Below are 27,548 nucleotides of genomic sequence, written 5' to 3'. Positions count from 1 at the left end.
ATCCAGAGAAACTAAAGGGTCAATACTTTTTAATTTAACCTCTCTTCCTTTTTTACTTTCCCCCTCTTTTGAGAGTCAGAAACTGAAGATGAACATTCATAAGCAACTTTATATGCAGAAACAAATAGGAAGTGATCGTACATGCTTTGAAAGGGTTCAAAAAACACCAAGAAAAGATTGTTTCCATTTCAACATCGAGAGAGCTTATAAAATAAATCAACCAATAAACAAAAAAGAATGGCAAGGGCTTGGGGAAGAAGAATCTATTTTCCAGGATTACCACATTCTTTGGTTCTTTTGTCCACTGTTCAACAAAAGAAATCAAAAGACATACAAAACCAAAACCAAAACAAAAAACTAGGAGAGTATGGCTCAATATGAAAGAAAGAATGACTAGACATTGATAGTTAAAGTGGAAAGGTGGTGTGTCAGGTGAATTTAGATGGTCACTTTAAACCTCACCCATAGAAGAGGTAGCCCATCGAACAGGGAGCCAATCAAGATAGGTATTGGGATGGCTGGAGATGTGAGATGGCAGCAAAGAAAGGAGGTCTCCAGTCTTTCTGTCTGCCTGTCTGTTTCCCTCTCTCCCTTTCTTTCTTCTCCTGGACCCTTTATTCCTCTTTATGTACATGTCCAGAAGACTGCAGGATTAGGTAGAGCTTCCGTGCCCAAACAGATGGCCAAATATACAAGTAGGCTCCCTAGATTCAGACGGTGCAAAATAACAGCACGGTTCAGGCACCCAGGAAAGTGTACTTGGGATAGAGAGTGATGTGGGGACAGGACCTGGCCATCATACAACTTAGGAAAGTAGACCACATGGGGCAGAACTGGAACATCTTATACAGGACAGGCAGTGCCAGGGACAGGACGAATGATGTTGTTCATGGATAAAGGAGAGGCCTGGACATTTGGGGAGGGACCTGAACCATTATACTTAAGTTTTACAGTATTACTGTATCACTGTCATCCCGTTGATCATCAAATTACTCGAGCGGGTGCCAGTAACGTCGCTATTCCTCCCAGCCCTGAGATTTTAGCAGCCTCTTCTTACTCGTCTTTACCCAATAATTGGAGGCTCTTTCAGGGTCAGGGGAATGAGACCTGTTGTTGTTACTGTATCTGGCATATCGAATACGCCACGGGGAGCTTGCCAGGCTTTGCCCATGCAGGTGGGATACTCTCGGTAGCTTGCTGGGCTCCCCGAGAGGCACATATTTATATTTCTCTCTATGATTTGTTGCCTACTGTCCGAACCCCATCAGATATGGTGTAGTAATTGTGGAAAATGGGTAGGAAGTGTCTTATAATGTGTCTTATACTTAAGTTGTACAGTAAGTTCTAACTTTTAATCTTCTGAGTTTTGTATACAAATCTTTCATACAATTCTCAAGAAACCACCAGTGAATGAAAAACCACTTTTTTTAAAAAAAACAGATACCACACCTGAAAAAGAGCTGGTAGCAGTTAAACTGGGTAAGGACCTTAGAAGCACCTACCTAAATGTGGTCAAAACAGTAAACATGGAGGGGAAAAATGTATGAACAAGATGGAAAAGCCAATAAAAAGTAAAACTTAAAAAGAGAACAAAAAGAAAATATGAGAACAAAGAATCTGTGAACTTAGAGATAGAAAAGAGGCATTATAGTTTAGGAACAGAGAGAAAAACAAAGGAAACAGAGCAAATATAGAATAAGGCACATGTGGGCTGGAGCGATAGCACAGCAGGTAGGGCATTTGTCTTGCATGTGGCAGACCCGGGTTCGATTCCCAGCATCCCATATGGTCCTCTGAGCACTGCCAGGAGTAATTCCTGAGTGCATGAGCCAAAAGTAATCCCTGTGCATTGCCGGGTGTGACCCAAAAAGAAAAAAAAAGAATAAGGGACATGTAAAACACCATTAAACAGATCAATACATGCATCATGGAAATATTAGAGAAAGAGAAAAAAGAGAACAGAGAATATTTGAAGAAAGAATGGCTGAAAATGCCACATATCTGAAGTAAGGTATGACTATGACATCAAAGAAAACTGAACAAATTAAACACATAAAATGTATATAATCAAAATTTCAAATCAGCAAGAGAAGCAAAATCATCACATACAAAAGATCTCCAATAAGATTAGCAGATTTCTCTTCAGATATTTTGAAGGTCAGAAGACAGCAAGCCAATATAGTGGAGGAGCTAACTGTAAAAAAAAGATAATAAACCTATATGCAGGGCCAGGTAGGTGTTGGAGCATTGGCTGGGCCAGTGTGAGGCCTTGGGTTGGATCTCCTACACTGCAATACTCCCCTGCCAGGCACCACCAAATAAGGTCCTGTTGGCTCCTGAGCACAATCTGAGGGGCCTGGCTCCCCTAGAATCACCAGGAATGGTTCCCACAACTAACAATAGTAAAAGAATGCTATACTTAGCAAAACTATCTTTCAAAAGTGAAGGAGTTTTAAAATGATGGACTGCAACTTATAATGTGTGTTATCTACACTTTGATCAGTAACATTAGTAAATCTCTAAATGTTAGCCACATTGGTTTCCTTCTCTTGTATGTTTATTTATGATAGTACAATGCTGTAACTGGGTGGTCCTATTTTTAAAAAAACATTATTTGCAAAACAGAGGTAATTATTTGTTTTTAAAGCTTTTGTAAATAAAGGCTTCAGAAATGTTTTCATATATATAATATGTATATATATAAAGTGTTCTCATATATATATACGTATATATATATATGTATATATATATATAGTAGTAAAGGAGTTTGTGACCACTAGATGTATCCTGCAAGAATTATTCTTTGGCCTTTATTTGCTTAAACACTGTCCTTCTTGGGCGAGGGAAAGCTTTTCTCCTCTAGGGCATAACACATTCAAAAGTTGCTTAATCTATCTGGTTTCTCTTTCACACTGAAAACTCTGAAACCCAATAAACTACCATCTGGTCTCATTAATACTAAGCATGAGATTTCACATCTTTATGTAGGTAGGTTCTAAGTCCTTTTGTCACCAATAAGAAACTACAGAGTATGGACCTTCTGTTAACCCTTAAAGATTAAAGGAGGTGGAATCTCTAGGACGAATGCTGTTGGCAGATACATTGGCAGAGGGGGATGGAGGTGGGGGGGCATGAAGGGGTTCTGGGAATAAGTTTTTGGGAAATTAAATTTAAGAAGAAATTATCCAGCCCTGAAGTAGCCCAAAGGCATTAGGACTTTGAAATGCACTTTGAAATGCGAATCACGAGCTCTTTGGAGAAACCAAGGCACCACCCAGATGCAGAAACTGCAGCACCATCCAGAGAAGGGTCGATCCCTCAATAATTGAGAAGCTACAGAGAATCTAAAAATCCTGAGAAATACGTGAAAAGACCATCCAGAGTCCAAGGATTTCCCTGTAACAACACCTGATTAACTTTATGTATGCAGAGAACTCTAGGCAAAGACAATCGGGAGAAATTACATATAATTTTCTCCCAAAAGTCATTCTCTGCTTTTTGCCCTCTGGAGAAGTCTGTATTCTCTCTTCAGCACATATCTCTTCTCACATATCTCTAAATTTCTTTGAATAAGACTATTTTGTTTCACTAAACAAAAATGAGCAAAAAGGAAAGACAAAAATAGCAAAGGAAGTTCTGCAAGGTGAAATGAAAGGAAAACAGATGGTAACTTGAAGCTACATAAAGAGATAATGGTGACTGTTCATATTTTTCATAGTAACATTTTCATAATTGCTAAAAACTAGACATAACAAAAATATTCCTTAATAGGGGGCTGGAGTGAGAGCACAGCAGGTAGGGCGTTTGCTTTGCACGTAGCTAACCTGGGTTCGAGTCCTAGCATCCCATATGGTCCCTTGAACACCACCAGGAGTAATTCCTGAGTGCATGAGCCAGCAATAACCCCTGTGCATTGCTGAAAGTGGCCCAAAAAGAAAAAAAACTTCCTTAATAGAAGAGGGATAAATAAAATGTGGTATATTCCTATAGGATTTTGTCCAGAATTATTTTTACAATTATCATACTATAGTCACATACTAAATCTTTATTTTTGTTTTGAGGCCACGCCCAGTGATGTTCAAGTGTTACTTCTAGTTCTGAACTCGGGAATTTGGTAGTACTCAAGGGATCATATGGGATGTTGGGAATCTAACCCAGGATGGCCACATGCAAGACAAGCACCTTACTGCTTTTATTATCTCTCTGACCTCCAAAATACTACATCTTAAACACACACAGACACACATGCACATGCGCACACATACACACACAACTATATTATACTTAATGGGAAAGGATTAAATGGACTCCCTTAAGAGATGAAAGAAGGATGTTCATTGTTTTTCAGGATAGTATTGGTAGTTTTGGCCAGTTAAATAAAGGAAGGGGGGTGGGGAAGAGACATAAAAACAAAAAAAGAAACTACTTTTAGATTTAGATGATATTCTTCCACCCCTCTTGGAGAGCCCGGCAAGCTACCGAGAGTATCTTGCCCGCATGGCAAAGCCTGGCAAGCTACCCGTGATGTATTCAATATGCCAAAAACAGTAACAAGAAGTCTCACAATTTGTTGTGAGACATTACTGGTGCTAGCTTAAGCAAATCGATGAAAAACGAGAGGACAGTGACAGTGACAGTGATGTTATCACCCAAATATCTGCAAAAAAAAAAATTCCTGAAATTAGTAATTCAATTTCGCAAAACACAGTATAGCTCAACATACAATTATCAATTATATTTCAATATACAATGAATACATGAACATCAAAATAAAAATAAGGTAAAAAAAAGACATGTATAAATTTGTATGTGATGTACCTTAAAATACTTAAAATACTAAAAAAAAAAAAACCCTTAAAATACTGTTGAAAAAAAAATGGCCAGACATCCTATGTTAATGGATCAGAAATCCAACATAGTAAAGATGTTGGACAATTCTGCCCAAATTGGTATAAATAAGTTTTATGAAAAATCCTAGCATTTGGGGTACATGGGGATTGTATAGGGTTTAGGATGCATTTGTATACTCTGGACCCCAGTTTCATCCCTGGTACCACACAGTCCCCCATGTACCACTAGGTACCCCCATGTACCACAAAAGTCACCTGAGGACTGCTGTCTGTGGTCCTCATGGTCCCTGGCACCCCACACCCTCAAATTGAACCAGAGAGGAATCAGAACTGTGTGGTACTGTCAGAAGTACAGACACATAAATTAATGGAAGAAACTGAAAAACCAGAAAGAGAGCCACACAAACACACCCAGCTGTTTTATGACAAAAGTGCAAAACAATACGATGGAGGAAGGACAACCTTTTCTAACATATGGTACTGAAACAACTAGATATCCACAGACATAAAAAAAGTTTAGGGGCCAGAGTGATAGCACAGTGGGTATGGGGCTTGCCTTGCATGCAGCTGATGTGAGTTTGATCCCTGGCACTTCATATAGCTATCCAAACCCACCATTAGTGACTCCTGAGTGCAGAGCCAGAAGTAAGCCCTGAGCACCACTGGGTGCAGCCAAAAATTTAAAAAAAGAAAAAAAAATAAGAACTTTGATGCAACTCTCACAAAGAAATGAACTGAAAATGGATCATGAGCCTATAGCCTTCCAAAACTAAACAACAGACAATAACAATTAGAAAATGAGCAAAAAAATATTTTAAAATGTTCACCAAGGAGGATAACTATTGACAATTATATACAAATATTTAACATAATTTTCTGTTGTAATTATGGAAATTAAAATTACAATGAGATATCTACACCATTTAGAATGGCTATACAAAATAATGACAACACCAAATTCTGGCAAATATGTGTAGAAGAAAAATTAAGTCATGCAGAAATGTAAATACAGTCACTATGAAAAGAGCTTTACATTTTCTTTAAAAACCAAACCTATAATTACCATATAGGCCAGAAACTGCATTCCTTGGCAATTATCCAAGAGTCGTGAAAATGTATATTCACCTACCAACCTATAAGTAAATATTTATAGTATTATTCATTGTTCATTATAGTTCCAAATTGGAAGAGAACCTACAATATCTCAATGTATTCAAGGTAAAACAAACCATGGAATGCTACTGAGCAATAAAGAGAAATGCAATAATATATGCAATAAACTGCATGAATCTTCAGACAATTATACAGAATTAAAGAGGTCAATGCTAAAAGATTTCATACTGTACCATTTCATTTATATAATTTAAATAATCTATATTATTTTTGTTTTTTCAAGTGGTGCTCAGGGGACTGAGTGACCACTCCCAGCAATTCCTGGCCCAGCCTTGTAGTTTAATGCTAGGGTTGAGGACACGGTGATGTTCAGTCCTGTGGGCTGGGCAGTATGCTGACTACCCTTGGGGGCTGAGGACCCCCTGAAATGCTCTATATATTGACTATTTTAGCATAGGTATTCTAGATATAATAGTATTTTTGGTTATCTTTTGTTGTGGTGGGAATTTGTTGGAGCAGGGGGGAGGGTATTGGTTTTTGGGTTATACTCTGTTATGCTCAGAGTTTACTCTTGGCTCTGTTTAGAGATCACTCCTGGCAATGCTGGCGGACCTTATGCAGTGCCAAGGATCAAACTAGAGATGACAGCATGCAAGGCAAGTACCTTAATCCTTGCACTATCTCTAAGGCCCTGATACTTAATTTTGTAAGATATTAACAATAAGATATTAGCAAAAGTAAAAATCTTAAAATCTAGGCCCAAAAGATAGTACAGCTTGCCTTGCATAGAGTTGGCCCAGGTTCAATCCTTGGCACCATTATGCTCCCAGAGTATAGCTAGGAGTGATCACTGAGCACAGAACCAGTAGTACGCCCTAAGCACAGTTGGGTATGGCTAAAAACAACAACAACAACAACAACAAAAACCAATCCCCCAAAAAACCAATTAGAACTCTAAAATCTTACTGATTATTTCTTACAATTACATATGGACATATAATTGTCTCAAAATAAAAGTTTTGGGAGTTGTTGTTGTTGTTGTTGTTTTGAGGCTAGTACTGATAGTCCTCAGAGCTAACTCCTAACTCTGTGCTCAAGGATCACATCTGACCGTATTCAGTGGACCATGTATGGTGACGGGGATGAATCTGGGTCATATGTGTAAAAGGCAAGCATCTTTTTTGTTTGTTTTTGCTCTTAGCAGGCTCCAGAAACCATTATGTGGTTCCTGGGATTGAATCCAGGTTGGCCGTATGCAAGGCAAACAAACACCCTGCCCTAACACAAGTATCTTAACCTCCTATACAATCTCTCTGTCATCCAAAATTAAAGTTTTAATTAAAAAGTTCTATCACTTGTTACCTTGGGGTTGCTATTTTATTAATAATAATAATAATTATTATTATTATTATTATGGGTCTCATTCTCCTGACCTTGAAAGAGCCTCAAATATGGCACTTTTTAAAATCTCAGGGCTAGGACAAAAGAGACATTACTGGGGCCTGCTCGAGGCAATTGATGAACAACAGGAAGACAGTGATACAGTGATTATTATTAAAGTGCAGGAATGAAACCTAGGGACTTACACAAATAAGACCAAGTGTAATACTGCTGAACTATATGCCGGGCTCCAGAGGTTGCTGTTATTATAAAAAATAACCTCGTGTCTGATAGGCAAAGATACCTTTGGCATCTCTTATACACTTCCAAGCTCTTAATTCCTTGATTATCACCTTTCCCCACAACTGATATACAGGATTTGATGCTTTCGTGCATGAACTCAAGCCCACACTGTGACAGCATACTTAGGCTGGTCCCATAAACATGAATCTGGCTAACTTTCCTACTACGTTGACAGTTCTAAATTTAAACTTTGAAAAGAGGCATATCTTTCACACATTCTTGATGGGGCCAATATCATCTTCAAGAGGGTAAAAATTGGTTCCCAGGGAATGAAAACGATCTTAAATATTACAAACACACTTACGTTTGGTATGTCAAAGTTTTTCCCCATATAATAAAACTTCTAACCTATTTGTGCTAGGCCCAGTAAAGTCTATTAACTTTATCTACCAACTATTTCTTATTTCTCAAGTTAAGACAATATTATAAATGCAATTCATATATTTCTTCCCTGTTCTAATGCACTCAGGATGCATTTTAAGCTATAATATGTATCTCTTGCTGTTCAATTTCCACCAAGAATTGGCAGAATTGCATAAAGGGTCATTAATAAATATTTCAGACTTCTAAGGAATACAAAGCCTCAACTCTGCTACTATGAGATAAAAAGCAAATACAGCCAATATGTAAACAAATGAGCTTGGCTATGTTCCAGTGAAATTTTATTTACAAAAATGGGGCAGATCACAGTTTGCTGCTCTAGGTATTATATAATCACCCTTGGCATCTGAAGTCACAGTAAAGGTCCAGGACATGTATAGACTTGAATTGGGGAAATAACCTTCTTAAATAGGTTGTTATAAGGATTAAATTAAAATAATAACTGGTTAGCACAAGTTTGAATTTATCTCATCACTGATATAGAAGAATGCATAAATACAGATAATATACTCCCCAACTCCTGTATTATAATTAGTGGTGTGTGCTATATAGTAAGATGAGTTAGGAAGTTCTTTTGCTGTATTTAACTCTACATAATGACAGAAATATACTATGGCTATACTTTTGTTTGCTTTGGTTTTACTCCTGGATGGGACCACATGATGGTCCCCTGTTCCTGCCATAACAAAAGTTAAAGGACTATTCAACTACCTTTTATCAATAACTTTCAAATATTTTAACTTGATAAAATTATTTAAAAGATGTGTGAAATTACCTCCAAGTCAAAGCTGATGAAACCAAGAAACAGAAAAAAAACCCTTAAAATTCCCATTTTTATAACATTTTTATAGTACATTAAGGTAGGTTAGAAACAAAACTCATTATCTCTCAGTATCTTTAGACTGGTTTACTTTAAATATCCCTCTTCTTCCTAATGAAAATACTAATCAGAGCATCAACATTTTTTTAATGAGAGACATGACTATCGGATCATCTAATTCAAAGTAAGAGGAAATGACCCCAGACAGATAATATTGAGTGAATAATTAATTTAATGCAAAACACTGTCACCAAATGATATTAGATCTTCCCATCCCCTTAACAACTCAAAGAAATATATTTCATTTATTATATGAAGTTCATTTTTATTCCTATGGTGTTATAAATATTTAATGTGTTAAACATTCTCATAAATGATATTGAATGCTTACTCTATATCTACCATTATTCATGACTTCTATTGATCTTTCATTACTATGTACTTCCCAGGAATTTGGGGAAACTTAGAACTTATTAAGTAGGGAAAAGATTACAGTAGGGAACAGATTTATTTTAGGAACCCTATGCATGCCAGGGATGTGGTCCAGCCACTGAGTTCTCAGTCCTGGAACATATATTTTTTCTACTCCAAGAAGACTGAGAAACATGAAATCATAAAATCTTGGGGATAGATAAATCTTTAAAAGCATGATGCAATCTTTTCTCCCATTTTCCCACCCAAATCTAGTGGCTAACTCTCTTATTACTGTGACATTTGAACAGAAGCATATTTTTCATGTTTCTTGATGGGATCAATAACATCTTCCAAAAGGAAAAACTGGGTTTATAGGGAATGAAAAAGATCTCAGATGTTGTAACAGTTTATCGACTTCTGAACACAATTCCACATTACTCATTATATTATATCATTAAGATTAAATTAATTTAATTTTAGTGATTTGAGGGGGTTTGGGGAGGCAATTGAAAAAAATTGAGAACTACTTCTCTAAATGATCATTAGTTCCCCTACATCTAACTGGAGAGCTAGCACAAGGGTTACAGTGCATACTTGCATGCAGCAGACCCTGGTTTGTTTGCATGATCCCCTAGCACTGTTGGGAGTGGCCTTTGAGCACAGAGCTAGGAGGAGCTTTCAAACACTGCTGGGTGTGACCCCCAAGTAAACAAAACCAAATAATAATAATGATAATAAATTTTTAGAGATTCACAGCTATAAAATAGTATATGTAAAGCATTTTATACAAGGGTATGATAATTAAATGTTTATCAAGCTCCGAGTTTTACCCAGCACATGTTAAAAGTAACAATTCAAAAATAAAATATATAGCTTGCATATACATATAAAATATCTGTAATCATGTTTATTAAAAATGGAAATCAGAATTTCAGAGATAGCAGTGGCAAGTGCCTGCCTTGCACATAGCTGACTTGGGTTTGATCCCTGGCACCCCATATGGTTCTCTGAGCCTTGCCAGGAGTGATCCCTGAGCAGAGTCAAGAGAGAGCCAAGAGAAAGTGCGGAACACTGCTAGGTATGGCCCTCAAAGTGAAAACAATGAAAAAAAAAGAAAATTAAAGGTGTTGAAGATAGAAAATATATGGAAAATCTCTACTCTTTGCTCCCAATTCAGCTGTTAAAGTAAAACTGCTCTTTTATTATTATTTTAAACTATATTGGGCTGGAAAGATTGTACAAGAATTAAAAATTAATGTCTTGCAATGGCGACCTAGTTCTAGCTCTGGCACCACACTGTTCCCAAACCATTCCTGAGAGTGGCCCTGGAGGTCCCAAGTATCACCAACTGTGGCCCAGGAGATCCCCAAGCACCACAAAGGTTGTCCAGATAATTCTCTGGACACTGCAGGGCCCAGGCAGCACTTGTCCTCAGAACTTTGTACTGCATTCCTGGACCAGGTGGCCAAGAATCACAGGGAGGGTCTACCTTCGGAACCACGCTACAAAACAAAATATTTACTATACCAAAAAAAAAAAGGAAAAGGAAAACAAGTAAAAATATTAAAGCAAAATTATCAAATTCCACCTATTCCTAATATTTAAGAGATATTAATTATAGATGTGATATAAGAAATTTCACAAAATGATGACAGGAATATTTGACAGTATATATTAGGAATCTTAAAAATGTGTCTGACTGGGCCAAGAGATAGCACAGGGGTTAAAGCACTTGCCTTCTATGCAGCCGACCTCCGTTCTATCCCTAGTGCCATATATAGTTGCCAGAGAACTGCAAGGCTGACTCCTGAGCAAAGAGCTAGGAAAAGTCCCTTAACAATGCTGCATGCAGCTCCAAAAAACCCAAAAGAAAAAGAAGTAACTTTTGACATGGTAATTACACTTCTAGGAATAGTCTCAGGAAGAAAATTAAAAAGATAAGTGTTTATAAAGTATGATGAGTATCATATGTCTCATCATATATATGAGTATAATGATTGTTATTAGTAGCAAATTGTTACTAGCAGCAAAATAGTGGAAAAATTCTACATCCATAAATGGAATTATTGAATTATTGTTACATGATGAACCATGGGAACACCTACAAGGGCGATTAGAGGCCACCCCAAAAGCCTTTATTCCTCTCAGAGAGCCTGGCAAGCTACTGAGAGTATTCTGTCCTCACTGCAGAGCCTGGCAAGCTATCTGTGGTATATTCGATATCCCAAAACCAGTAAATACAATGGGTCTCATTCCCCTGACCCTGAAGGAGTCACCAATATGGCAGCGTTGAGAAGGATGTGGAAGGAGAGGCTGAAAAAATCTCAAGGCCGAACTAGGCTGCCAAAACGAAAAAAGACAAAAATGATTGTCTGTACTTTCAATGCACGTATGCTGGCATCAGATGCATCCATAGAGGACCTGATGGTACAAGTGAGAAAGATAGAGTATGACATCATTGGTCTGATTGAGACAAGAAGGCATCAATCACATCATGCTATTTTCGACACTGGAGAAGAACTGTTCCTTGGAATATGTGACAAAAGAGGCATCAGAGGTGTCGGTGTCCTTGTCAACACGAATTTGGCCATGAGTAATGATTCATTCGAATGCCTAACAACCCGAATTAGACGATTACACTTGAATAGATGTGGCTCACTGCCAGAAGTTTCTATCTTTGTTGTCTACACACCAACATCCAATTATGATGAAGGAGAAATTGAAAAGTTCTACATGGAGCTGGAGAAGTTCTATAAAGAAGATCACACCTTCTATAAGATCATTGTTGGTGATTTTAATGCCAAGATAGGACCGAGAAGATCAGCCGAAGAACTCCACATTGGGACCCATGGCCTAGAATGGAATGAAAAGGGTGAGAAACTGACTAAGTTCATCATGTTGACCAAGACCATCCATGATAACTCAAGTTCCAGAAGGCCTAATCTAAACGTTGGACATGGGAGTCTCCCGGTGGACGGTTCCACAATGAAATTGACCACATCATATTAAATCGATGGTCTTGCCAAACCAGTGCTACTGTTGTCCCAAAATTCCAAACGGGATTGCACCACTGTCTCCTTCATGCAAAATTCTACTTCACAGAGTGGGGAGAAAGGGCTGCAAAGTTTAAGAAGAGAACTCCCAGGAGACTACCAACTGGGAGCTCTTTGGCACTATTGCTGCAACATGGGAAGATGCTGTCATTGACAACATTGACGAGGAATACGATCGACTGGTTCAGCACCTCCATGATTGTGTGAGGAACTCCGAGAGAGATAGCCACAAAAAAAAAAAAAATATACCTCTCTTCGAAAAGTCTTGAGCTTTTTCGCCAATGTGGTTTGGCGCATGCCTCAGGCAACCACGAGCGAACATCTGAGCTTGCAAAGCAGTGCAGAGATGCGATAAAGGAAGACCTCAAAGAGAGAAGAGCAGCAGTGCTGGTAGATGTAGCAGAAGCTGGGAAAAGCATTCGTAATGCCCGCTGGTCCTTTGCCAACTACAAGACCAAGATGACTGCCCTCCGACGTCCTGATATATCTATTACATCTTTAAGAAGGGCAATGGAGAAGATTATCCATGACTTCCTGACTGTCCTCGCTGCCAGGGCCCCTTGGAGGGGAGCGGGTTGAGCTTTCCTCCCTGCCCCGACCAGGGCTCCGGCAGTCAAAGACCTCCAGGACCAGCCACCACCATGCTGAGACCACTCTCCGCACACATGAAGGTACTGGCAGAGGGACAAAGTCACGCGGGTTCCGGGGCCGAGATCTCCAAGACTACTCGGATTTGGGCCGAGCATCCTCCACCCAGATCCTCCAAATTCCAGTAGGCGGGGGTCACACCCACCAACTGGCCCCCTGGCGCCGTGTAATCCCATCAATGGCCAAGACTCAGAGACTATAAAAACCAGCTCCCGGAAGAGAACAGTGCAGTCTCCTGCCCCCGCGCCTGACTGTCCTCGCCGCCAGGGCCCCTTGAAGGGGAGCGTGTTGAGCTTTCCTCCCCGCCCTGACCAGGGCTCCGGCAGCCAAAGACCTCCAGGACCAGCCACCACCATGCTGAGACCACTCTCCGCACACATGAAGGTACTGGAAGAGGGACAAAGTCACGCGGGTTCTCGGGCCGAGATCTCCAAGCCTACTCGGATTTGGGCCGAGCATCCTCCACCCAGATCCTCCAAATTCCAGTAGGCGGGGGTCACACCCACCAACTGGCCCCCTGGCGCCATGTAATCCCATCAACGGCCAAGACTCAGAGACTATAAAAACCAGCTCCCAGAACCGCGTGGCCGCATTTGTGGCCGCGCGACATCCTATTATGACATCTTATTATCTCATTCCTACTTTGGACAAACTGGCAGGCTACCAAATATAGCCTGCCCACACGGCAGAGTCTGGCAAACTCCCCGTGGCGTACCCAATATGCCAAATACCAGTAACAATGATGGGTCTCATTCTCCTAAAGAGCCTTGAATATAATCTCAGGGCTAGGATGAAGGAGACGTTACTGGGGCCTGCTCGAGGCAATCGACGATTAACAGGATGCTTTGTGATTGTGACTGATCCATGACTTCTACTCAGATCTCTTTGATAGCCACGTCCACCTGCCCACATACCAAATTCCCAACATTCTCCCTTCAGAAATCCGACACGCCATTTTGTTGGTAAAGAAATGAACAGCACCTGACCCAGGCAAGGTCATACCTGAACACTTGAAGAACCTGCCATCAGTACTCATGAATACACTGACTCAGCTCTTCACATGCTACCTGTCTGAATGCAAGGTTCCGTCCCAGTGGAAAACCAGCAGGACTGTACTACTATACAAGAAGGGAGACATCCACGGCATTGGCAACTATCGCCCAATCTGCCTATTGTCTGTCATCTACAAGCTGTTCACTCGAGTCATCCTGAATAGGATTGGCAGAACACTAGATGAAGGACAACCATTCGAGCAAGCCAGGTTCTGCAAAGGATTCAGCATGATTGACCATATTCACATGATAACCAAGCTCACTGAGGCTTCTTGGGAGTTCAAGATGCAGCTCTAACATTCATTGATTTAAAGAAGGCCTTTGATTCTATGAGACAGAAGCGGTCATCGAAGCCCTAACCAATCAGGGCATTCATACGCAATACATCAGGATCCTCCGTGAGCTGTATTATGGATTCAGTACCACGATCTCACCATTCTACAAAGAAGTGATCAACAATGTCGAGAGGGGTTCGGCAGGGTGATGCCATTTCACTGAAACTCTTCAGTGCCACCCTTGAAAATATCATGTGACAACTGGAATGGGAAGGAGTAGGAGTGAAGATAGAAGGTCAGCAACTACACCACCTCTGCTTTGCTGATTTTTCTAATAACACCAAACATTAGCACAGCGGGTAGGGCATCTGCCTTGCACGCAGCCAACATGGCCGACCCGAGTTCGATTCCTCCGCCCCTCTCGGAGAGCCCGGCAAGCTACCGAGAGTATTCGATATGCCAGACACAGTAACAACAAAGTCTCCAATGGAGACGTTACTGGGCCTGCTCGAGCAATTAGTCAAGCAGCACAAATGCAAACCAACTTCAACCGTGAGTGTGGAAAGGTCAGACTCTAGCTGAATCTCATGAAGACAATGTTTATGAGAAACAGTCTCGTTCCTGACATTCCATTCACTCTCAATGGAACAACCATCTCCGAATGCAACAGTTATGTGTACCTAGGTCGAGAAATCAACATGACGAATGACCTGGCACCTGAGTTGCGCTGGAGGAAGAGAGAGGCTTAGAATGTCTTCAAGAGCATAGAAGAACTAGCTAAGAGGATGAAGAACCTCCGGCTCTGGGCACATCTCTTCGATTCCATTGTTCTTCCTGCATTAACATACGCCTTAGAGACCTGGGCCCTACAAAAACTGGATGAGATAGAACTCTATTCGGGTCTACCAAAGAGGAATTGAAAGAGTTATGCTTGGATTATCACACTTCACTCAAATGAGAGAAAGAATCTGCAGTTCCAACCTCCGTCGATGGTCAAGAATCAGGGATGCTGTCTCTTTTGCGAAGGTGTCGAAAATCAGATGGGTTGGACACATAATGAGATTTGGAAACGACTGCTGGACTAGAGTCTTTACTGACTGGATTTCACAGGACGTTAAAAGACTGTATGGCTTCCCACCTACAAGATGGTCAGACTTCTTTGTCAAAACTCTGAACAATCGTTTGAGGCTCTTCGTGTTCCTAGAACAAACAGACGCCATTGGGCTTCACTAGCACACAACAGGGACAAATGGAGACGTTACTGGTGACTGCTCGAGCAAATGGATGATTAATGGGAAGTCAAGTGATCAAGTGTTACATAATGTGGATCTATGCTTTTAACATAAAAAGAGGTCAATGCTATTATACTGTAAAAAAAAGTTCTTATATTACTTGTACATTCAGAAAACTTTAGTTTGGAAAAACCATAGCTGTTCTAAACACCTCTAATGATAGTGCTCAGTATGATAGATCAGGAAGGTTAAGTAAATGTCAGGTCTCTAAGTTTGAATAACTTGTACTTCTCAAATTATGAGAGTTAATTATATATTCTTGCATAACAGTAGCCACTTGTCCTTAAAGTGTTTATTAAAAGGCTTTGAAACTAATGTCTTTTTGTTAACCACTTCAACATTGCTGAATCCCACATACTATTTTTCTCAAGAAAATTAATATGATTTATTTTCCTAATATTTAGCCATTCCTCAATTATCCTGGTATTAACAAAGTTCAAGTATATCTTTCTATTAAATGTAATTATCTCATTACATTAAATAACTACAGAGATAGTAATAAGGATCAGAATGTACAGTATGCTGAATACTTTCATATATATATATCTATAGAAGAAAGGAGAATTAAAAAATCAGGAAGTGAATAGTATATCCTGTATTATCTAAGAGAATGGTAAGAGTATTTATTATAATTATAAATGAAGTCACATAATAGATAAATAGATTTTTGTGTTTTGCTTATTTCAAACATATAATGAAAAGGTTAATTTAATCCATATCCATACTTTTTTCATTTTGGTTTGGGACCCTCGTGATGCCAGAGGTTACTCCTGGCTCTGAGCTTAGGAATTACTCCTGGTGGTACTCAGAAACCATATGGGATGAGGGCCTTACCTGCTGTACTATTGCTCAGGCCCCTGTATCCAAACTTTGTTATATATAAACAAGACAAAAGCATGTTACATAAGGTACGCATTTAAAAAGTTGCTTATTGGCCCGAAGATTTTATATATTAAGGTATTTCTTTGAGTTAAGAGATTAGCAGTCATAAAAAAGATTAATAAACCACTGACTAATTCCTCTGCAAGCTCCTTTTCAAACCTCAAAATGGTTGACTTATGAAAAAGAATTTCTCCTAGATCTTATAAAGGCTTTTAATAATTAAATCTCTCTTACAAACCACAATTTATATATACTATGCATGTCCTTCACTCTGTATCACTGTATCACTGTCATCCTGTTGTTCATCAATTTCCTTAAGCAGGCACCAGTAACGTCTCCTTCGTCCTACCCCTGAGATTTTAGAAAGTGCCACATTCGAGGCTCTTCCAGGGTCAGGAGAATGAGACCCATCATTGTTACTGGTTTTTGGCATATTGAATACACTATGGGGAGTTTGCCAGGCTCTGCCATGTGGGCAGGATACTTTTGGTAGCCTGCCAGGTTCTCCAGAGTAAGAATTAGACAATAAGATGCTGCGTGGCCATGAATGTGGCCGCATACTTCCGGGAGCTGGGTTTTACAGTCTCTGGGTCTTACATGGTGCCGAGGCAGTTGGTGGGTGTAAACCCTACATACTGGAAGATGGGGGATCTGGGTGGAGGAGGCCCAGTCCCAATCCAAGCAGACTTGGAGATCTATGCCCTGGGTCCCGCACACCTGGGTTCTTCTGCCATTTCCTTCATGCGTGAGTCTTGTCCAAACGAGTAGAGAGTGGTCTTAAGCATGGCTGTGGCTGGAACTGGAGGTCTTCAGCTGCCGGGGCTCTGCTCAGGGTGGGGAGGGAAACTCAACCCACCCTCCTCCAAGGGGCCCCGGTGAGGACAGTCAGGTGCGGAGGCAGGAGACTCTCTGCTGTTCTCTTCTGGGAGCTGGGTTTTATCATGTCCTTCACTACATGATAAAATTTTTTTAAAGCATACCATGTTGGTAAAGGCTATCCCCACAACTTTAATATAGCTGAAATATAATATAGTAATATTAGATGATGTAATATAACATAAAGTAATATAATATAGCTTTACTATAGCTTTAATATAGCTGAAAGTTTTGTAATACACTTCTACAAAGTCATTACAGGAGGCCATCAGAGCCCCTAGTGAGAAATGCTTTCCTAAATTGCCACCATTTTTCACAATTATTGCTATACCCCCCAACCGGCCCTAGAATTTCAAAAGTCTTCCCAGCATAGCATCTGAGTGCACTATTTCTTACTTGGTTCCAAAACTGTCTATTGATAGTGCCTATACTGAAGAGAAAAATCAAAATTCCTTTCATGGTCCTAGATTGTTGTATCACTGATCTAGCCTCTCATTCTGTTAAATCCTAGGCTTTGTTTCCAGTCCTCTGAGCAACAGCCTTTTGAACCAAACACCTAATACCAGCTGTCAGAGATGTCCGCAAGGCCAGTTTTGATTTGCTCACTCTTATGCAGCCAAGCATCCAGTTATATTAACTTCTGAGCATTTCCCTGCCAGTTCAACCATATTTTAAACAAATATCATATACATATACACATATATATATATCACCCTGCATTTTAATATAACATCAGGAAGATGTTATCTGCAAGTCATTCTTACTGTCTAAATGTTCTCATATAACTGCTCTATTTTTCATGCTTTTAAAATTAAACGAATGAGCAAAATTCTTTATATTAGTATTTTAATCTTTTATAATATATTTTTATGTGAATAAAATAAGACTCATATGTGGCAATCATTTGAAGTGTCCATAGTTTTGTTTGATCAATATTTAGGAATGCCTACTATAATTTATATTTGTTTATAAAAGTTTTTAAAGCTTTTCTATTCAGTATTTCTGGAGAACTATTCATTTTCACAGAAGCAAAAATGTAAGCAATTGCCTCTAAACATAGTTCTGGCAAAACTGCATTTGCTTTCTGTTCTACTGCAATTTATAAGAAGAAATACATATTTAGTCTCTGTCCAGTACTAGGCACAGAGTTCCTTAAAACCTCTGGAATTTCCTAAGTGATGAGAATCATAGAGGTGACTATCTTTTGTTATTCGTAACAATCCCCTTTCAATCACACCTGAGTTTGTATTAATGAGTTCACTTTACTAAAACCCTATGAGGCTGGTTGTCAGGGGAACCAATCTCAGGATTAGAGGATTGGAACTTTTAGCCCCACCCTTAGACCTGGTGGAGAGAAGGGCTGGAGGTTGAGTTAATACCAAAAGCCAATGATTCAATCAGTCATGCCTATATAGTGAAGCTTCCATTCAAACCAAAAATAAAAGGCTTTTTGGATGAACACTTGGAGGTGTTAGGAGGGTGGTGCATTGGAGAGGGTATGGCAGCTTCATAAACCTTCCTACATACTGGCCCTGTGTATCTCTTTATCAGACTGTACATAAGTATTCTTTAAAATATCTTTTGAACTATTAGCAACAAAAAAGCTGTTTTGATGGTTCTCCAAATCTAGCAAGTTAGAAAGCCTAAAGAGGGAATAGTGGGAAACTACAATTTGTAGCTAAGCCAGACAGAAATAGGTAGGATATTTAGCAATTAACATTTGGGTTTGTACTAACTCTGGTTAATATCAGAACTAAACTGAACTGTAGGACACCAAATTGGGGAGTCCAAAATTATATAATGCAATTGTACGCACGAAACTCCTTCATCAACAGTAAATCATGATATCTCAATAAAAATTGGAGAAAAAAGTGGACAATATGAAAAAACAAATAACTCACAGGTTTGTATCTGAAGTGTTGAGCGTGACAGTAATGGAAAACAGTAAATTTTGTCAAGGACCATTCGGAGGTAAGTGCCATCCAGCTAAGTGATTTTGTGAATCAGACAATATCATTTTTTTACAATTTTCTTATAATAAATTTTATGCAGCAACCATATCAAGACAGTATTAGTACTGGCTTCTATCTTTATTTTTTTAATAATTTTTTATTTATTTTTTGCTTTTTGGGTCACACCCGGCGATGCTCAGGGGTTACTCCTGGCTCATGCACTCAGGAATTACTCCTGGCGGTACTTGGGGGACCATATGGGATGCTGGGAAAAGAACCTGTGTCGGCCATGTTGGCTGCGTGCAAGGCAAACGCCCTACCTGCTGTGCTATTGTTCCAGCCCCTGGCTTCTATCTTTAATGTTAGGAATAATGATTAACATTTCTAGGAATCATTTTATTAAAACTTGTCACTTTGAACACATACCAACAAAAGGTGTCAGAAAAGGGATGTAAATTAAGTTTAAAGTTTACATTCTTTTGGATTTGTAGGAAGGATAACTGTCAAAGTGGCTATGAAGAAAGAAATGCAAAGAAACAAAAACATAGTTGTGAAATTCCTCTAGTGTCAAGATAAAAACAGAATTATAAACAAAAACATTTACTTTAATATTTTAGAGTATATTTGTCTACTATTACAAATTTATACTGACATCAATATTCATCTGTTACATTAAATTAAAATCAATGCAATATTTAATTTATTTATCAAAAGAATCCAATTTAGTTTTAAGTAATCTGAGTTCTCAGTTTTCTCAGTGAACAGTCCCGAGTACATCCTGCTCTCCAGGATGCTCCTTTCTTTCATCTTTAATTTAAAATTTCCTATGATGATCTTTATTATTTAGAACTTATTCTATTATCAAATAACTTGTTGTACAGCATTAAAATACAGGGAGTAATGTATACTTGTACCAAATAATTTTTGTTGTTATTGTTGCTCTTGGGCTACTCTTGGACTACATCTGTCAGTGCTCAGGACTTACTCCTGGGTCTGCACTCAGGGATCACTCCTGGTGTGTTTGGGGGACTATATAGAATAATGGGAATCTAACCGGGGTTGGTCACATGCAAAGAAAATGCCCTGCTGAACTATCACTTGGGCCCCCCAATACTGACCTGTTTCTATGTCCCTGGACAATATTTTGGGAACAGATTTTTTAAAAAAAAAAATTTCAATTTAAGCTATCTTTTAAAAGGGGCTGAGATCTCCAAGCCTGCTCGGATAGGGGCTGAGCATCCTCCACCCAGATCCTCCATCTTCCAGTAGGCAGGGGTTACACCCATGAACTGGCCCCCTGGTGCCGTGTAATCCCATCAACGGCCAAGACCCAGAGACAATAAAACGCAGCTCTCGGAAGAGAACAGTGCAGAGTCTTCTGCTCCCGTGCCTGGGTGTTCTCGCTGGGGCCCCTTGGAGGGGGGCGGGTTGAGTTTCCCTCCCTGCCCCGAGCAGAACTCTGGCAGCCGAAGACCTCCAGAACCAGCCACAACCATGCTGAGACCACTCTCCACATGCATGAAGGTACCGGCAGAGGAACAAAGGCATGCGGGTCCCAGGACTGAGATCTCCAAGCCTGCTTGGATCGGGGCTGAGCATCCTCTACCCAGATCCTCCATCTTCCAGTAGGCAGGGGTCACACCCACCAACTGGCCCCCTGGCGCCGTGTAATCCCATCAACGGCCAAGAGCCAGAGACTATAAAACCCAGCTCCCGGAAGCATGCAGCTGTATTTGTGGCTGCGTGATATCTTATTATCTCATTCTTACTTTGGACAACCTGGCAGGCTATCGAATGTAACCTGCCCACATGGCAGAGTCTGGTAAACTCCCCGTGGCGTACCCAATATGCCAAATACCAGTAACAATGATGGGTCTCATTCTCTTAACCCTGAAAGAGCCTTGAATATGGCACTTTTTTAAATCTCAGGGCTAGGACGAAGGAGACGTTACTGGGGCCTGCTTGAGGCAATTGATGAACAACAGGATGATCATGATATCTTTTAAAAATTCTTCAGAATCTACTATTTATTTTCTTAATGTGAGATTAGCCTACTGTCAAAAGAACTGCTAAACACTCAATATATTTGAAATAGAAGCAAAGAAAGCAAAATAAAATTAAGCAGGGCAAACAAAAGAAAATGTTCAGTTCCAGATATAACCCCAGAAAGTTTGAGTTTAAAAACAATAATTCCATTAATAATAACAACCTCATCAAGTAGAATAAAAATTAATTAGGATACTGCACTTAGAAAAAAATCAAACAAAAACGTGCATACTAGTCAAACGTGTGGATCTTAAAATATGAGCATTCTAGAACCAGCAGCATTATGCTCTACTGCTGAGCCACATCCCCTGCCCTAGAGCCAGGAGCATTATGAAATGTGGTGCATGTGTTCAACTAAATGACTGAGACAAGTCAGAGAGGTCAGAGTCACTACACTGTGAGGCCACCAAAGAGTATGCCCCAATATGTCTATTTTAATCACATTAATCCCTGGGGGCTCTTTGAGCAGGAAGTGAATTTGCAAATGTGTTCCTATAAATGAGGAAAACACAATGTAGTGAGAGCAAAGAACAAAGTATTTAAAAAAAAATACGAAATGCTTCACAAAGTTGTGTGCCATCCTTGTGCAGAAGCCATGCTGATCTTCTCTGGATGGATCCAGGTTTAGTATATGTGCTGTCGCAGTGAGCACGAGAACAAAATTAAGTTCAAAAAAATGTAGTATCAGTTTCAGTAATATCTGGCACACACTCACTATGTAGAAGACTGTCTCATTCGGGGTGAAGAGTCTTCTTGAAATATTCTATACACATTCAAACAAAGTGTTAAGATTCAATTAAAAATCATAACTTTTGCAATCTCAATATTTTTCAGGTTTTAGAAAGAATTTTCCAAAGGTTTAAATTTTGGGTAGTTATCTAGGTGACACTTCTCACTTAAGTAATTTGTTAAATGTCTTTAAATGTGCTGAACAAGATAATTCTGAGAAAATAATACTATCCATAAAACTGTTTGAAAGAATTTAAAAAGAACAATTATAAGCAAATTTAAACTCTAAATTTAACTCAAGCATACGTCTTCTGTTATGTGAAGTTGAAAATTCTATTACTTAGTTTTAAATACATGATATGAATTATACCAAATGTTAATCACTGTAAGAATAATTTTTAATGAGATGTATGATATACCCTACCCATCTTAAGAAACAGAGCACTGTAAATACTTTAGGGTTCCTAATCATCAATGACCATCATTTTTCTCTTCATCATTTGACACTATCCAAATTTTGTGCTAATCAAGTCCTTGCTTTTTGGGTAGCATTTATAAATTTATGTATATTCATACATTGCTAAGCACTCAATATATCTGAAATAGAAGCAAAGAATGCAAAATAAAATTAAACTGGGTAAACATAGTATATTCCAAAAGAAAATGTTCAGTTCCAGATATAACCAAACAGAAAGTTTGAGATTAAAAACAATAATTCCATTAATAATAACAACCTCATCAGGTAGAATAAAACTTAATTAGAATACTGCATTTGGAAAAAAAAATCAAACAAAAAAGTGCATATTAGTCAAACATGGTTTACCTCACTACCAGTATCTATCCATACATTTGCGGGGGGGCAAACTTGGCAATGTTCCAGGGACACAACTGGCTCTGCACTCAAGAATTATTCCTGGTGATGCTCAGGATGGGATGCTGGGGATTAAACCCAGATCAGCCACATGCAAGGCAAGTGCCCTAGCCACTGTGTTATCTCTCTAGCTCTATCCATACGTTCATTCATTCATTCATTCATTCATCTTCCAACCATTAATTTCCAACTCCATATAAGTGGAATATGTTGTATGTACTTATTCCTCAACTTCTCAGTACATTTTTTAGAATAATTTATTGACATTACTATTTAATATTTCACATAATCCCTATGGTTAAAGAGATGCACAATATCTACTTAAGGCAAATAACCTGAAGCACAGTAAAGATAGCAGCTTGAACATTATGTGAGAGGACAATAGTAATTCTGAAAGAAGCTAACCAATACCTGAGGCAGTTTTATAGCATAATCGTACTTTTAACTTTAATTAAGACTAAAAATCTCTATAGTGTTAGAAGAATTATTAAATTAATGTTTCAAAATAGACTTTATACAGCTAATACTTTAAACTTTCATATTATAAAGTGTACTTTATTAAAGTTATTGATGATACAAAAAATCCTAAATAATATTCAAATATCTTTCTTAACAGGAACACAAGAATGAATTAAAGGAAGAACATTAAGAAACTTGTTTCATGCAGAGAAACCTGAAATAGTCTAATTAAATAAGATGTCTCCTTAAAGAGGTAGTCTGATACTAATCAATCCAAATATATTATTCACCTGAGCAAGTGGTGGAAGAATCTCCTTGCATATTTGCTGATTTGGTCTCTATATTTCATTATAGTTGCATCCAGGAGTGGTCTTGTTGGAACATAGAAGGTTCCCAGGCTTGCCTCAAGCTGTGCTGTGGAATTCAAACATAGCAGCAGCTAAAACAAGTGAAACTCCTTCAATTACAACAGAATACTCATGTTTGCAGTCAGTCAGGTTTTGCAAACTTGGATGAAATGTGAGCTTGTTGCAGGAAAGATGAAATTAAAATATGACAGCTGGTACAAAAACAAACCTGTGTATAAACTTTCACTTGAGGCAAAGCTGACAATGACTCTGAGCAACAAAAAGCTGTCAAAACTGAAGAAATCCATAATGAACCAACCTCTCACCACAAATGGGTAATTAAAACAGTGACTCATCAAAGTAACACAGTTTGAACTAGTATTTCCAGTAAAATATACTCTGTGTGTTCAACATTTACTCTCCTTTGCAGAAAGAACTCTATCTGCATTGGGAATTGAAATCAGTGTTACAAATGTTTAAAAAATAATGCAAATAAAATAGTGCTATCAAGTAATAATATCTTTTACAACTTTTTAAAACACAGTGAAAGTCCTGATACCTTCTCTAAATCCTGCTCTAAACAAGATTACTGGTTTTGTTAAAGTGTGAAAGCTAACACCCCTGAGAGGGATATATGCTAATCTGCTATGGGTCAACTGACACCTTTCTAAGAAAGAAGGATTGGTGAGCAAGTTTTGATAAACCTGGTTAGAGGGCTAGATTAAGACAAAAAAGGCATATTCTGCTTACTTTACAATTTTACCAGGCCATGCTAATGGGGTTGTGTTTCTTTCCAGAAACACCTGGAATTTAAATAATTACCAGAATGGTGAGACTCGAGTATATCTGAGAATTCTATGATTCACAGTAAGACACTACTGATTTTTATGCTTCTTGCCCTTGGTTGAATAAAAATATTCCTTATTTAACAAAACTCTTTCGTTTTAGGCATATCTGGGTTCAAAAGTATTAAATACCTCATCAGAGTAATTGCTATGGACTTGGCTAAGCTGTTAGTAATTTCTTTTTTTAATCTCAAATCTAGACAGTAAAGTAAGATGAACTTTAGGGGTATTTTCTTTCAAAGCAGCAGTCAATTTAGATTAAAATTGAATACAGCAATGCTATTGTGAAAATAAGCCAGATTCTCTTGCCATTGCTTGTTTTCTTGACAGCATGTTTCGTACATCTGAAATGTTCGGGCCTACGTGGAATACTTGTAACTCCCAGCACAGTTATAGATTCATTAGATAGCCCAGCTTGATGTATAAGGAAGAAGTGAAGATCTCAAAGATAACCACAACATAGTTACAAATAAAAGAGCTCACTGGGTTCCACTAATAAAAGAAAAACAAATTACCATGTCAAATACAGAATAAATCTCAATAGAAAAGAATTCTGAATGTTTCAGAAATGTGTTTTGTAGTTTCGTGGGGGGGGGGGATGCATATACCTACTTAAAATGTGCATATTCTGATAACCCAGCATCAAGAAAATGTGCTATTTTAATAGCCTAGTTTCAAACAAATTTTTTATTTCCCTCTGTTCCAATATGGATCCTTGAAAATATCCTTATTAAAGCAAGAATATAAAAACACCCATTTGTGAATAATATGTGCACAATACAAACTCACTAAAGTTAGAAATTTCTCACTGTTCAGAGTCAACAGTTTTAATTCTTCATGTTTCTTCTTCAATTGTAAACTTAGGATCTCTTATATATATTGAGAGTAGTGTTACAATTTTCTTGATTTTTTTTTTAGTGATTTTTGCTTCTTCATTTTCTTTTCTATTTGATACCCAAGGTTAAAAGCATATATAAACTAAGAAATGTATTACTTGAGATAACTCTGCAGATGAAATATCACAGTATTACTTAATACCCTAAAAATTTAGAGCTATATCCTACTTTTTATTTTTTCTCATTGAGTAGAAGCACTCATTATTGACTGACTACTCACTATGGGTCAAGCACTGTGCTAGATATTTTTTCACTGAAGAAACACTGAATCTCCATAGATGAACTGGATTACTTCCAAAAAGCACATTCAATTAACATTAATATTTATTGTAGGCCTCTTATGATTTGGGCCAAGTTCCATGATGCAAACTTCCTGAAGGAACATGTTCTTACTGATTATTCTCCTCTAAAATAACTAAAATGAAGGTTACGCACAGAATTCTTGCTAAGCAATGTGTCATTTACTTTAGAAGCATAATAAAGCGGAATAATAAAATCTATAAATATGCAAAGAAAATGGCAGGGGGGAAAATACCTTCTTCAAAAATATTAACAATTTTTTTGTCTTTCTTAACTGGCTTAAATTATCCAGGGGAAAACTTAGATTTCCCATTATCTCTGTCAATGTTTATTGGTAGGATTTAAAATAAAGATGTAAATTCAAGAATGTTTTGGTAAATTTTACAGCAAGTAAATAACTAACTCTATAAAATAGTATAAATTTGGTATCTGGAAAATAATTCATTCTTATTACTTCAAGAGCAAACAAATATATTTTCATTTTTTTAAAGAATAAAAGCATTGTATTATCTCTTTTGACAATAATTATCTGGGTTTCTATGGCTAAAATCACTTTCTGAGTCAAAGCAAGGAAATCCATGCCAGAGGAGTGGAAGAGTATACCAGAACTACAAGTTAGAATGAAAGCACTAGGGAGCAGTCTGGTTGCAAAACACACACACACACACACACACACACACAATCACTGTTATGGACTGTTGTCTAGACAAAGTACTTGCGGTATGAGAAAAAAAAAATATTGATGTCTAAAGAGAAGAAGAAATAGGGATCTTTGTTTGGTGTCCTTTGTCTACCAGACTCTAGAGAGTACATGAAATTCTTGATCAAAAATTGAAATCTGAGTATGTTCTACACATGAATTTAGGCAGAAATGTACAATGACTGCATTGTGAGTCCCCACATAGGTTTATATAAAAAGTTATTTAAGATGACAAATACTATGCAGTGAATACCATATATGAAGTTACCTGATATCTAATCTTCTTAGTTTTAGCCCAGCATCAAATTTGTGTTTGCGCGCGCACATGTTCATGTGTGAGAGACAGAGAGATACTAAGAATTAAACCTTACACATGCAATATAACACATCTTATCCTCATCACTCTTAAACTCCATTAATATAAAAAGCCCTAAAAGAATCTGATTCATTATAACATATTTATACAGAAAAACTTCTTATAAAATATGAAATACATTTTATATTTAACCTTCTCTTTCTGAAGTAAGCTTCTGTCTAAGAAGATGATTCACTATGGCACTCATGCTGATGAAACATTGGTGTCCCATGGTGTCCCAGCTCATACTGCTCAGGATGTTTATTGCCTCATAGATCTCATCACAGCGAATATACTGGAAGATGATGTCTACCAGGCCCAGCTGTCCTTGCGTGAAGACACCTGCCACATACAAAAAAGTAAAACCAAGTGAACCTTTTTAAAAAAAGAGAATGATAAAAATAATTAACCTTTATATAAAGGGGAAACCCAGTAATTATGACTAATAAAACTGCTTGAAATCTATGCTTTGGGAGAATGTTGTTCTATGGTTAAATAATCTAGCTATGATCAATAATTATTGATAATATTGGTAATTCAGAACATAGTAACCAAATTGCAGTGCACAGGGTCAAGCTACTTAGGAAAAATGTGAATAAATATGAGAAATATGAGATCTTAAGTGGACCACACTGGTAGCCCTTTTTGTTCCTTGCTTGTTTGTTTTGGGGTCACACATGAACTTAGAGTAGGCCCCAGCTGTGCTCAG

General features: G+C 38.2%; 1 protein-coding gene and 1 non-coding gene across 2 annotated transcripts in view; both read right to left on the bottom strand.

The window, feature by feature from the left end:
- Nucleotides 1–27,548, bottom strand: part of WDPCP (WD repeat containing planar cell polarity effector) — a 377,262-nt gene that overhangs the window by 165,638 nt on the left and 184,076 nt on the right. Inside the window, exons 11-12 of the mRNA XM_056127073.1 lie at nt 26,993–27,181; nt 23,687–23,810 (exon numbers count right to left, since the gene is read on the bottom strand). Of these exons, the coding sequence (XP_055983048.1) occupies nt 23,687–23,810; nt 26,993–27,181 (313 nt within the window). The remainder of the gene's footprint in view (nt 1–23,686; nt 23,811–26,992; nt 27,182–27,548) is intronic.
- On the bottom strand, nt 21,883–21,989 carry LOC130038060 (U6 spliceosomal RNA). The gene has a single exon (XR_008794591.1). It is a non-coding gene; the product is annotated as a U6 spliceosomal RNA (small nuclear RNA).

The sequence above is a fragment of the Sorex fumeus genome, unplaced genomic scaffold, assembly GCF_029834395.1.
Source record: "Sorex fumeus unplaced genomic scaffold, SorFum_2.1 ptg000006l, whole genome shotgun sequence".
Taxonomy (NCBI): Eukaryota; Metazoa; Chordata; class Mammalia; order Eulipotyphla; family Soricidae; genus Sorex; species Sorex fumeus.
Note: the sequence above shows the minus strand (reverse complement) of the source record. Positions and strands in the feature narration are given on the sequence as shown.